Below are 15,136 nucleotides of genomic sequence, written 5' to 3'. Positions count from 1 at the left end.
AAATTTCTATTTTGTATAAAAAAAATTAAAAATTAAAAAATAGTTGTGTAAAAATATTTTAGTACGCAAAATAATGAAACTCAAACAGGCTTATTATTAATAAAATAGATAGATACAGCTCCTATTATTAGTTTTTTGGAACAAAATGAATAAATGCCAATATTTATACTTTTTTATTTGAATTTCATTTCAAGGATCGCTCTAGTTTGTTCAGTATAACAAAAAAAAAATATCTTCTCGAAAAAAGTATAACACAATTTTTTTCAATAACAATTATCCTTTTTGGGGTTATTATTATTTTTATACATGTTGGATATCGGTTAGATCTAACTATCTAAGTTGTGGGCTTTGTTCTGCACCTTATTCACACTTTTAATAGTTTCATAAAGAGGTTTCAGGGAGTGTTTTTTGGGGGGTGGGTTTCCCTCTTTGGACCCAATGATTTCATCAACCTGCCCTTAAATCAATCACCCACCACTTCTCTTTTAAACCCAAAAGGTGGTGTATCTTTTACAGGCTGTGTTAAGTGCCCGTTAACAACAGTTTTTTTTGTCAATTTTTGGCAATTTTTTATCTTTATTGATAGTTTTTTTGACAACTTTTTTCTTTTTTTTTTAAATGAGACTCATATAAGAAAATCTTAACAAACACCGCATAATGCTTGTTAACATTTCCCATCTTTTATTAATAATTTTTTATTTGATGATTTTATTTTAATAAGTTACCCATTTAATTATATTCTCTCCTTACACCCTACAATCGAATGTCAATAGCTATCTCATCTGTAAAATACTTAATTTTTTTTAACATTAAAGTATTTACAAATAATGATTTATAAATCAAATAGTCAATAACATCAAATCAACACAAAATTTAATATGTATATTAAGAATATAGAAAACAAATAATTCAATAATAATTCACAGTATCAATCAAATAAATAAAAACTAAATGGAACAACTTGATCTTACCTAATAATACAAATTCTTAACATATCCTCACATAATATGGAAGAAGTCCATAAAATCCTATTTTACAAACTGATACACTAGTGACTAACTAAGACAATCTAGAAATGTTTAAAGAATTTTGACTTTTTCACATAATTTGGAAGAAAATAAATGTTAAAAAGGGCTAAAATAGATTGAAATTGACCTGAATTTGGATAGCAGGGAAACATGAGGATTATTTGTACAAACTTACAGACTTGTGCAAAACATTTGGACTAAGAAACGACATGGAATTGACAACTTTACTATAATATTTTACTGGAGAGATTATTTTGAGGAGAAATTATATGATTCTCATAGTAAATCACATTACTTATTCACTATTCCACTCAAAAACTTCCACATATTTATAATTGTTGAGTTAGTTTAACAATTTTTTTGTTTAATCATGAGTTGACTCGATAATTTTAAACAGGTGAAATTTTTTTAGTGAAATTGTAGATAAATGACGTGGTCCACCATGAGAACTATATAATTTCTCCATTTTGAGGATCTAATTCATACCAACAAGTTAACAACAAATGCAAAACATGATGTTTTAGTTTGTAGTCACAACCTCCGAAAATCATGACCGCTTATTCTTCAAATGTCTTTTTTGTTGAGAGAATTTGGATGTTTTTGTAGCCTTTTTCAACCAGCACTAAATAGATAAAGGTTAGAAAAAACCATACTTGACCAAGTCACAATCACAATGGAGAAGTTCTTCCACACCTAATCTGCACGTTTGTGTAGTATAGTTAAAAATTCTTAACAATGTTTAGTGTAAAATGAATTGTTTGAAGAAGGTGAAAAAGAATAAGGAGAATCATGGCTGCAAATGTCGAACTTTTTATCACAATGTCTTTATCTAGTTGCTCGGTTGTGTTATGTCCCCAGCCCCTGGTCTATTTCCCAAAAAACATATATATTTTTATACATTATATTCAATTGTAGGCCGCAAAAGCATAATTTTTGTGCACAATTTGCACTTTTTTTTAATTATTGAATGTAGGCCCTTTGTGCTCATTTATTTTTTATTTTTTTTTAAATAAAATTCTCTCTTGTTTACCCCTCCAAAAGAAAGTAATTTGTAAAGAACCCAAGATCTTTTTTTTTTTTTTTTTTTTTGGTTAGCCTTAGCTTGACCTAAAAAGAGAAAACGATTAATATAACATAATATGTTTAATGCAATCAATTGGATGAGATTGCGTATGCTGTTGTAATGTGGGCCCAGGCCTATTCCAAATTCTCACCGACTTCTAAGTGGACCCTAGTACCCAATTCACCCACCATTTTTGGGCCTCACCTCTCGAACGGGCCAACGGAAATGGGCCCCACAAGCCCCACACAAAAGAAAGCTTGAGAAAAAGCGGCCATAATAAAATAACATTGAATTCCAATTGAGATCATCTGGACCGTCCATTGTCTTCAACCTTTATTATCTAATGGGGTTGAATGGTCCATCACTATAAGCCACCATGGCCCACAAACATATGGGGTTCCATACTGGTGGTGGGTTGGGCCCTACATTCCCCATTGATGTAGTGAATGGTGATAAGCATCTCAACATTGCTGGTCAGCTAAAAAGGAATAGCTCCACGCGCCACAATTGGGTGCAACCAGCACTCTCTCACATGGTGGTACTTTTGAAGATATCCGTACGGTTCACATGGAAAATAACACCTTGAACGGAAAATCCATTAGATAAATAAATAAATAAATAAAAATATATATATTGGCTAAATTACAAAACTAAACAAGTGTGTTTGGATTTTACACCCCAAAATATTAAAATTTGAATTTTACCTCTTAAAGTATTATTTTGTTTGCATCTAAAACCCATCTATCTATATTTTTTGAAAGTGTCATATAAGTTTGCCATGAGTGTTTAGTTCATTTGTTAAAATGATGTCACGTTATTTTTATTATATCATGTCATTTTTTTTATTTTTGCTACAAAAATGATCATGTTGCATCATTTTATTGAATAAACTAAACATGTGTTACAAGTTTATATGTCACTAATTGAAAATATAGACGAAGAGACTGCTGATGCAAACAAAATCGAACTTTAAGGGGTAAAATCTAAATTCTAAAATTTCATGGTATAAAATCCGAACTCTCCCAAACTTTAAGGGAGTAGTTTGTAATTTATATTTATATTTTATTTTTATTTTTAACCTAACAATGAATGATATGCTTTTCAACTTTTTGTTCATTTGGCGGAGGGACATACCTTGGAGGAGGGATGGGAAAGAAATTAATCCACTTTAAAAATGGGTTTATTGGAGCTAGCATGTAGTTTGACTAATTAGTCTTTTGTGGTAGTTTTTGAGATTGAACATGTAAATTTTAGTTCAACTAATCGGATTGCTAGTATAATGTGAGTGCTTTTATAATGATCATTGACAAGGATATAATTTGTTTTTACTTATAAGTGCTTTTAGTGTTACTACTAGTATTTGTTTTTACTTATGAGCTCTGAGGGTAATTACTATTTTAGTAAGTTTTTTTCAAACATGAGAATATGAGTAATTATAAGAATGGACAAAAATCTCCATTCTTGTAATTTGAAATCATTTATATTTATTCTTACCACTCAAAAAAAAAAAGTATTATCTTAGATGTGACTAAGTGTGCATTTGGGCAGCGACTCGTGTGCGTTTTCAGCGTTTGCATTTTTGGCTGGGTCCCACGGCATTGTTCACGACCCAGCCAAAAAAAAAAAAAACGCACATACCAATGCATTTTTGGGTCCCACAGTACTATTCAAAAATTATTTTGTTACAATGTTTTCAGCAATCAATTTTCAGTCTTTAGCAAATAAGCGGTACCCAAACACACTCTAATGTTAAGAATGTAGACATATATTCTTGTACATGTAAAAACACTAGGGAATAGTAAGGCACATACATTATCAAGACCAACTAAAGAACTAAAGGGTACAAAAATATGGACTGATTTATTACCTGTTGTAAAAAAAGTATAGAATGTATTATGGCTTCTAATATAGCCATGATTGAGTAATAAAATATCTATTCTTATTCTAAAAAAAAAAAAAGATAAATTACATTTACTTAAATTTTAAAAGCTAAGAACAATACTAGCCATTAACTAAATTAATAAGCCTGTCAAAATCAATTACTATAAGTAACTATTGTTTCTAAAAAAACATACAAGAAGTTATTATTGACTTTTAGCAGAAGAGATACTTTTTTTCTAGATTCAAGGAGCAAAAGAATAAAAATATCACAAAGCATGAATATGATATAAGAAGAAAAATGCTTTACATTGTTTTACTTTATGTACTCAAACTCCTTCCCTAGGCTTCTTCCTCACAAAGAAAGAATATTGACAAGTCCATGTATTAATAAGCCTTGGGTGTCCATTTTTAAAGATCACGATTATCTCCATTTCAAAAGAAAAACATTCTGTTTAAAGGACGTCTTTTTTTTTTTTTTTCTTTTCTTTTTTGATTTATAGTTTCTATACTATACTTTTTGGAATCTTATGGTTGCCCTAGTGGTCCTTGTATTGTAAATGCGCATCATATCGCAATTCTTTGGTCTATAAAATAGTTTTTTCAATGGCATGAATGCCACATAATTATCCACCTCAATTCTCTTAAATGTATTACCCAAAAAAAATCAATTCATGAATTCTAAATATCTATTATATAATCAATTAAACTTAATATTTTTCATTTTGTTGTACAATTACGTACTACTCATTATTATCAGTTAAGATATGATAAATTATTATTTTATCAATTGTCATAATATAAGAATTAAGAAACTCATGAACGATGATTTACAGTCCAACCGAAATGTTTAGATTCACATCCTCCCCCTCTCTCTTCTTCTGAAAAAGGAAAATTTCCTCTCTTTTTCTTGGTAGCTATACAAATTATAAGTTAAAATGAAAAACAAAAAATTGACAGTCGAACACGCGCCAATGAGTAAGGTGGGAATAGTACTAATACCTTTGCAGTTGTAGGGTAAAATAAATACAATAAACGGCTATTAAATTAAACTAAATAGGCATTGCGTAAGAAAAATTTTGGAGGTGGGGCCGACCAATCCATCGCATTAAAAACAAGAACCAAACCTCAACATGAACCGTACACGTGGACCACCTATCCAGGCTGTCTAACTAGCTATAGGTGTTGTGTGTGGACCCATCTTTTTACTGGGGTCGTTTGGCCACCACAACTTAGGTACACACTTTAGGCCTCGGATCTGATCTGTTCTGATTTCATCGTCCACACTTGTCCCCACACTTTAGGCCTCTACCTATGAGGTTTTGAGTTTAGAGTTTAGAATTTGGACTCCCCACCGTAGATATTACTATTTTTCACTAGTTTATTTAGATTAGATTAGGAACAAGTTTAGTGCTACAATTTGTGTCACAATTCGCTTATATGACGAATTGTAATGGGTAGAGAGGTAATAATGGGTCCATATAAAGACACTCATTTACTAACTATAACTCGCTACATGGACAAATTGTGACATAAATTGCGCCACATATTATGGGGCTATAGACTTATCCTTAGATTAAAGTTAAAACTACAAAAAGGGTTTGGTGTTTGATTCCATTATGGTTATTGCCCAACACGTGTTCCAATGGGTCCGCCATTGTCGGTGGCTATTGCCTATATGACCAATTTTCAGCTCCCAAAGTGGCTGGGCCACTTTGAAACACACACCACCCCTGGCCCTGCATTTACTTTCTCCTGCGGTACAAACCGTTTTGTAGAGATTGGAGAAACTGGGGTAGGCCGATCGGGTTAGAGTCACACTCACACCTATACTTTTGTTATAAATGTATATAAAAATTTAGTTCTTTTTTTAATTAAAAAATTAATAATTTAAATACATAACTGGATGAATACAAATTCTAATAGGTTTAAAATTTTGATATCTAGTTCACTCCAAATTCACTAATAAAAAGTTTATCAAAATCTTTTTATTAGAGCAGAGTGAAAAATGCGGCACCAATGCTGAGCGGAAGCATGAAACATACAAAGATTTACGTGGTTCAGCCAAACGGCTTGTATTTACAATGAAAAAACCTTTACATATATTATATCAAGTACTTGTGTTACAATGAACCCAATGTAGGGTTTATATACTAGAGAGTGCTTAATTAACCCTAAATTAATCATAAACTAACCTAAGGTTAGTATGTTTGTTCTACAAGTACATAGGCCTACAATTTAATTGAGCCACTTGGACCATAATATATCTAACACTTACTAAAACCAAATCATTGCAAGCCATGTTGGATTCTTTTTTATAAATGTGTGTGTGATTGTTTGAGACTTGAGAGAACGCGACAACATTTAACAATTATGATTCAATTTAGTGAAATGAAAACTTGGTGATTCTTTTTTTCTCTCTCTCTCTCTCTCTCTCTCTCTTTTTAGGTTCTCCAATATTCTTTTATTGATCATTAATTTTCATGCTACTATTTCTAAAATTCTTTGACATTCTAAACCATTGGCAATAATTAGTAAACAAAGCATAATCAGAAAAGTATTAGAACATTTGGAATATTCTTATTCACCAAAAAATATATTCCTTTTTATTCCATAAGACAGTTACGGTTTTTTTTTTTTTTTTTTTGGGTGGTAAATCACTATGTTGAATCATTATCTCAAGTTTTTGTGACTAGTTAGGATTCTTATCCACAAATTACACCAAACTTTTCTTATTAAATTTAGAATGTCGTGCATATTTGACATTAATAAATTCCATATTTGAGTAATAAATTAACGTCCTTTTAAGAGAAAAAGATTACTTCCTTTTTGCCGTGCAAGTGTATCCTTATACGATTATATCACATTTATGTAACAAAAATTCATAAGTGAATGAAATAAAGAAGTTCTACGAAATACTCCTATATAATAAAAATTTCCATTACGCTAAGCATTGCATTGCTTCCAACGTGTTATGTGTTATTAACTGAAAATGAGAAATTAATTGCAGCGAGTAGTAATTAATTAACAAAAATACAATTCACAATTCAATCTTCGTACGCAACATGCATATATATATATATGGAAGAACGCATCTGATTCCGAAATTGATACCCACCACCACCATCATCATCACGCTTTGCTTAGCAAACGCAATCAAAAGGCCCATACATTATACTTGGGGTTGGGCCCCCCCTTCCCCCCACCCCAATTAAAAAAAAAAAAAAAAAAAATGGGACCCCACGTGCTCCAAGAGGAAACATCGCGTACCCCACACCCTGTACTACGAAGTGAGTGACACGTGTCCAATTCTCCAAGCTTTTTTAATACTTTACCCCACTCGTCTCGATCGGACCACCAAACCCACCCCAGTAAGAGAGTAGGGACCACCAGCGACCGCGAAGGCCGCAACGCAACATAGGTTACAGTGCGAAAACGGTCCCGTTTTTGGCCCCCACTCCCACTCCTTCACCTTTTTGGGGGCCCACTTTTTTTTGAGTTTTGGAGTATCAACCCCACCACACACACGTGCCTCCACTTTTTATAAAAAAACACTTCCCTGGCCTCACGTGCGCACGTGCTCCCCCTTTCATGAAATTCCAAAAACAGAAACACGGAAAACACTTTCAGTTTCAGACTTTCTCTCGGTGGCTTTCCTTCTTTTTTTTTTTTTTTTGTTTCGGTGGTTTTTTTCAGTGTTTCGAAGACCGAGACATGAACTGAAGCTCCTGTTTATCGTAAATCTCCAACGAAAAGTCTCTCAGCTTCTGAGTGGTTGAAATAGTTGCAGTGGGAGCACTAACTGTAGCAATTGTTGTTGTACTTGTTGTAATAGCTGTAGCAGAGCTTGAACACGAAGCTGCTGAGCTGGCTTGGATTTGAACTGGCGGGGCTATATTGGCCATGGAGGACACAAAAGACGATATGGGTCGGGCCGAAATGTTAATAAAAGGCGTGGCTGTGGCCGGGAATGTGAATATATGAGCCGGGTTCGGAGCTCCGGGAATTGACGTCATCGGAGGGACCATAATGAACGCGCCCGGAACGACGGCGTTTGATGGTATAGCCCACATGGGAACCAAAGCTTGAGGCAGCGCTTGTATTTGAGGCATGGGGGTTGTTGCTGCTGTTGATATTGGAGCGAGCCCAGAGGAGACCGAAACGCCGTCGTTTATGTCTATGTATTCGCTGTTGGCGGGTCGTTTGCGTTTCTTTTTAACGGGTGGGTCACCGGGTTTCGGGTCGGACGTTGGAGCGGGCGTGGTTGGGATTTTGAGAGTCCCATTAACGGACATGGCGATGGCGGGAACGGTACCGGTTCCGGTGGCGGCGATGATGGCGGGCTCGGCGTGTTCGAGCAGCCACCGGATGGTTTCGCCGTCGGACTTGTGGCCGAGTTCTCGGGTCAGCTGAAAGATCCGAGCGGCGCACGTGGCGGGCATTCGGATCCTCCGGCCGCGACCCTCCACTTTGGTGTGGCGGTCCTTGGTGGAGCCTCTCTTCGCAGCCGCTTTGGTCATGGGAATTCCCGAAGGCACGTGCATAGCTACTGGCGTCACTTGCATCGCACGTGACATGCCCTCCTCCGAGTCCTCCTCTGAGTCCGGCTCTTCCTTCGGCTTAGGCGGCGACGTGGGTCCCGCTTCTTGTGCACCGCTGATTTCGTTGATTCTGAGATCAACGGTTCTCGTGGCGCCTCTGTATTCTTCTTCAAGCTCTTGTTTTTGAAACATAGCCATGAGAGTGACAACAACTAACAACTACTATGACCCAAAACAAAAGTCCAAAACCTAGTAAATGAAAGAGAGATAGAATTCCACGTAAACTCCGAGAAAAAATGGAATGTTTTTTTCTGGGAAAAAATAGCGAAGTTTCTCGGGAAAGTTAAGGGAAGATTAGTTTTACTTTTATGTGCGTTTCTCTTCTTAGCTTACGCATTAGAGTGAGAAACCAGAGAGAGAGAGAGAGAGAGAGAGAGAGTAGCTGGGGAATGAAATGGAGAGAAACGAAACCTATAACACGTTGAGATGAAGAAAGCACCGTTCGTAATATATAACGTGGAAATGAAGTGTGGTTTGATTGATATGTTTGGCCTAGTATTTTCATTTTTTTTTTCCATGGGCTAATAAATCTACGGTTGTCTATTAGTCACAAAACTCGGTTGACCCACTCGATGACGACACGTGGTGGCTCCCGTTTCACTGGATTTATCTGTTTGGGTTTTCGGTCAAAGGTGGTGATGACTCCAATGAGCCACACAACAAATCCTCTGATTTTTTTTTTTTTTTTTAACAAATATTATTTTTGGTGTTTGAGTTTATAAATTACAAGATGAATATTGTTTTGGTTGAATTTTCATGAGGTCAGACTATGAGTCTAATATTAGGCTTGAATTTTTGAAACTTAGCCCATACTTTCATGTCTGTCATGAATCGTGTCATGGTGGGCAATATGAAATGAAAGATTTGCATTTACGTATCTCTTTATATATAGATTCTTGTAAATGTCATACTTGTGAATAGGAATGTTCAGAGTTGTGATTATCCTTTAAGAGAAATGCTAACGAGTATTTTTAAAGCACTAGTTAAGAATCCAGTTAAATAAAGTTTTAATAGAAAAAAAAAACAATTAATATTTTAACAACTTTTTTCATTTCTCATAAAAGTGATGTCAAAATTTTCTTAAAATGAATTGTTAACGAGTACCCTTAGACCTTAGGACATTCGTTAGCATGATCCATCATTTAATTCAAATTTAAAAAAAAAAAATGTAATAATGATTGTGTTTAATTCTATGTTAAATCTAAAAAGTTTCATGAGGATCATATCTCTGTATAAAAATGTAATATTAATACAATTAAACTCTATAATAATGCTAACACAATAATATTGCTCCACCTTCTCTGGTCCAATATTCATGACTCCTGTTGGGATTGGCTTAAGCCTTAGACCGAAGGCCAAACTATATGGTCATCATAATCAACCTATAGCCTTGAGTTGGTCAGGCCTAAAGCTGCAGGGTGTTTGCTAGTTGTCACCTTTCAAGGACTCCTCACTTTTTGGTCCTTTTGTTGTAGTTCCATCTCTTTTCTAAAATTTTACTCACTCGCACGCACTCACTAATCCAATCAAGCCAAAAAGTCATGGAGCCAGACTTAAGGGTAAAATGTAAGATGGTTTTTTACCTTAGATGAGTTTCATTTCTACTGGTTTTGTAACTCATTTTCTTTTCTTCTTTTTTTTGGGTAAACCGTGATATAATATTAAATTAGGAATTTATAAGTCTATTACAAAACATGCTAACTTTATCAAAAGCTAACAAAGTCTCCACCATAGATGGTGGGTTACAAAAAAACAACAAAATGAGTGCCGGAATGCGCTACTAACTTGGCCAAAGCATCCGCACATTGATTGGTTTCACGGTAAGCATGAAACACATGCTTGTTTGGGATTTGCTTCAAGAGGCTCCTGCAATCAAAAAGTAATGGTTCCATCATGATATTTTCAGCTTCATTATTCATAAGCAAAACAATACTCAAAACATCAAGCTCAATGATAAGGTTGTGTTTTGTAACTCATTTCCGATAATACATTAATATTCTAGCATTCTCAAATTTCCGTTTTTGTTACATAAGAAAAGGGTAAGGGTTGGGTTCAATAATACTTTAATGTACTAAACTCGTTGAGATATGCATAGATGGCAATTATTTGAACTTGTCCAAATTTTAATGGATTCAATGTACAGGATTTTACTAGACCCAAGCCTGGTCGTTAAGCAATTTGTTAAATAGATGCTAATGATATGTGTGTATCAATGAGTTTATTTTATGGATACTTATCTAAGCAAAGTGGAAATTCATTTAATATTATTGTAGCATTGATTATTTGATTCCTAATTTGTAATCTCATGACCTGTTATGGTGAAAAATTTTAGCAATATATTTTGTAATTTTAGTAAAAATATAATAACTATACTATGTGGATATTTATCTAGTAATTATTAATATAATCTGGAATCAGTAGACATAATACCGCTAATCCTAATCCTAATACACTAATACAGACGTTTTTTTTTTAGTTAATAAAAAAGATACAGACGTGCCCATAAATTTTATCCAAACAGAAGGAAACTAAAAGAGAGAAAAAGAAATGAGTAGAAAATTAAAGGGATCTTTTTTCTTTTTCTTTTTTTTTTTTTTTGAATCCGAAAATTAAAGGGATCTCAAAGCATAGCTCGCCATATAAACTAAGAATTCTTTGGTATAACTATTTTAAAAAGTGTTGTTCGAGAAAAAAAGTATGGCTTCAATTGTCACTAAAGCAGTTGGTAAATCTGTGGACAGGAGACCTGTCGTTTTTATTAGTCAAGCATTTGGCTGATATTGGTATAAATGCGTTGCTTCCCAAGTAAGTTATGAAAATAATAATAATAATAATTAATTTCCAATAAAATTCTCTCTCTCTTTATAATAAGATGATTATGTATTCTAAAAAAATTATTATTATTATTACTAGCCTTTGAGCACGCGATCACGTGCCTGCTTAGAAGCTCTTTTATTTTTTTAGGTAAATGTTAATAAATTGCATCTATTATAATTTAAAAATATTTATTTATTTTTCAAACAAATAAAAATAAATAAACTTTAGAGATAAGCGGTAACTATAATTTTCTTTTTGAACGTGAAGGAAAAAAATTCTAAATTTTAGAAATTCTCTTTTTGAATTTAAAATAAAATTTGTTATTTAACATTTATGTCTCTATTTCTAGATAAAGTTACCCTTTATTAATGATGGTATTTTTGAACCACATAAAAGTATAGTTGAAAGAGGGGAATCCTCTTATATATAGTATAGATAAATTATAACTATTCCTATTTTCTACTATTATTATTATCAAAATACAAACATTAACTTTATAATTGTTTTAAATCACCTAAGGAAATTTTTGGTATAATTCTAACTATCAAATATTAATTAAGGTTCCCTTAAAAAAAATAATCAAAAGTTCTAAATTAACATTTAACACATCCAAAAAAAAAAAAAAAAACTTTTTAACATCAGGAGTTGATGACATATGTTAAAACTCTCTAAAAAAAATATTTAACACATAAATTTGATAAAAACAAAGTTGAGATTAAAAGTCACCAATTGTGTCCAAAAAAAGTTGCAAATTAGATTTTCCAAATTAATCAAGATTTTAACTATTTCAAACCCAAAAATGGGCTACCAGTTTTCAATTCAGTACGTCAATTTCGTATTAAAAGCTTGAATTCAAAGAAAGGAAAAAGGTTTTTATGCAACTTGGATAGCATGAATTTTTATCCAACTTATGACGTGGTACAGTGTCCATATAAAATTCCCCATATCAGGATTAAAGTCAGTTATAGCCTTTTATAGGTCCAAATTTTTAATTAAGTAAAAATACTGAAAAATTAATGAAATTAATATTAAAAATAAAAATAAAAAGCTTGACTAACTTCATTCCAATTTCCAAGGGACCATGGAATTGAACCTTAATGTCTTAAAAACACTAAAACACGCAAATTAATTAAATTACAAGGCTCTTGTTAAATATGCTTAACTAACTTGTAACCCCATGTATATGCATGGAAACACTTAAAAATATACAATAAGATACATAATATAATTCTTATATATATATAATTTAAATACTATTAATAGTCATTTTTATATTTTGTTAACTCTTTAAAAAATTTTGTAAAGATATTATTAGGTATAAAATGTAAATTGTAATTTTTTTTAAAAAATTATTGTAAAGCACTTTTTTTTTATTTATTTTTATTTAAGATTCATTTAGTCTAGACTCTTTGATTTTTGTACTTAATAACTCATTTAGATGAATATTTATGATGTGGTTCCACATTTTATTCTAAAATTAAGAAATAAAACTCTTTAAGAATAAATAATTTAAGACACATGGCGCAAAATTGGAACTCTAATTTTGAATTCTAATTTGAGTTTCTCTCATCTTCACCTATTATTATATATATAGATTAGTGTGTAACTCAGTGCATATGCACGGATACATTTAAAAACAATCATAATTTCATATATATATATATATATATATATACATATATATAATATAGAATCTAATTAGATCTAGACTTTTCTATTTTTGCATTCAATAATTTACTTGTCATGAAATTTTTTTTAAAAAAATAGATGGAACACATGCGCAAAATTGAACTCCAATTAAAATTCAATTTAGAATCTAATTGAATTTTAAATTCTTTAATTTTTGCACCTAATAATTCACTTGAAACATAAATTTAAAAATTAGGTGAGACACATAACGCAAAATTAGACTCCAGTTTAGAATTTAATTGGATTTTCTCTTAACTTTGGCTATTTATATATATATGACTTATAAACTTGAATTATTTTTAGTTATACAAAAAAAATTCATAAATATAAAATCATTCAAAAATTATATTTTTTATGATTTACTTATATTGGACTTCTCATTTTTTTACACTAAATTAACTCATTTGACACAAAAATTAAAAAACTTAGATTAGATGGGACACATGTCACAAAATTAAACTCTGATTGAAATCCCATTTTTATATTAATGAATTAACTCACTTAGTACAAAAATTTAAAAACTTAGATTAGATGGGATACAGGGTGTATGTACGGCACTGAGGTGCCTAGATCCAATTGGGCCTTGGATTCAGGCCCAATAGCTTAGCCCAATTTTTCAATCCCTTTTTATTCTACCCTCATAAACTACAAGTCCAAATCTCGTCACCTAACCACTGCTCGGCGTAAAATGCTCGAATAATAAAGAAAGACTGAAATCTGAACATACCATAGCATGCTCGGCAGTTTCTAGGAAACATCTCTACCGAGCATATTCGCTTGAGTTGGAACCAAGTTCCAAGACCACAATCGCTACATTCCACTCTCACCTAAACATCCACTTACAACAGATAATATTGGACCTTTAATTGCACTAACTATGGCAGTAATCATGATCTCTCCACTAATTTAGAGCTATAAATAGGAGAAGTTGGGGAAGGAAAAAGGGGGGTTGGGAAGTTCACAAAAGAAATAGAGAAGAGAGCAAAACAGCGATTCAAAAAGAGAGAGAATAAACTATGTTGAGTCTCTGTGCCGAGAACGACCTAAAGTAGGAAATCCTAAGCTCACCTTATAAGTAAGTTGTGAGCCCAAGTGAGGTTAAATCCAACAGCCTCATTTCCGGCGCGCACAGCGTAAAATTAAACTCTAATTTAATTCTAATTTGAAATCTAATTGAATTTTTTCTTAACTTTACCTATTATTATTGTAGGGATATTGGGCCCAGGAGCTCACTATCACTGTATGTACTGGGCCTAAAGCCCAAGCCTAGGACTAGAGATTGTCTGAGAAGGGGTAAATGCTGTCAAGGGAGTTTGTGTTAGTGGATGACAAGATTAGTTTTGATCACAACGACACAAAAGGGTAGGCCAAGGACGAATGTCACCTCGGGTAAACAAAATCGAGATCCGAATAGGTGGTCTGCTGTCCATAGGGACTTTCCTAGAAATTCTGCAGACACGGATAAGCATTGCAAAAACAAAGTACAGAGGGGAGTCCTAAAATATTTAGGAAGAAAGCTACTATCACCGCATTAAAGGCTCTACAGCTAACTTGCTGGCTGCATTAATGTGGAGAAGACCCCTGAACAAGGTTGTATTGACCGCCCCAACGCACAAAGAAGCCAGAGGAAAGTGTCCGATGGGACAGACGCTCAATTAGAGGCCTGGATGATCAACAAGTGGAAGGCCAAAATTGTTTAAAGGAAACTATATAGTAGAAGAGACCCACGATGAAAAGGGGATCGAAAAAAGAGAGGGAAAATTACTGTAGTATCTAAAACTGACTTTGTAATCAGACTTGAAAAAAATACATAAGAACAAATCTCCTTGGACTTTGCTGAGGACGATTTTATTCATTATAAACTTGTTCATTCACATCTTTTTCTCCTTTAAACCTATTTTTTAGTTAGTCTAATCCATTAGAGCCCAGTTCTTCAACCCATTCTCTACAAATTTATTGTTTTGGGTTTTTTGGGCCGAAATCCATTCATACTTTGGGCTAAGATCTCAAATCTGGTCCTTACAATTATATATATAATTAATGGGGAAAAAAAGTCACAT

General features: G+C 33.0%; 1 protein-coding gene across 1 annotated transcript; it reads right to left on the bottom strand.

Annotated features, from left to right (window-relative positions):
• Positions 1–6,989: 6,989 nt before the first annotated feature.
• Positions 6,990–9,001, bottom strand: LOC126697033 (transcription factor TCP9). The gene has a single exon (XM_050393839.1). The coding sequence runs from the start codon at positions 8,706–8,708 to the stop codon at positions 7,662–7,664; it is 1,047 nt and encodes a 348-aa protein (XP_050249796.1). The 5' UTR covers positions 8,709–9,001; the 3' UTR covers positions 6,990–7,661.
• Positions 9,002–15,136: the final 6,135 nt, after the last annotated feature.

The sequence above is a fragment of the Quercus robur genome, chromosome 8 (assembly GCF_932294415.1).
Source record: "Quercus robur chromosome 8, dhQueRobu3.1, whole genome shotgun sequence".
Taxonomy (NCBI): domain Eukaryota; kingdom Viridiplantae; phylum Streptophyta; class Magnoliopsida; order Fagales; family Fagaceae; genus Quercus; species Quercus robur.
This window is presented reverse-complemented; position numbering and strand designations above follow the sequence as displayed.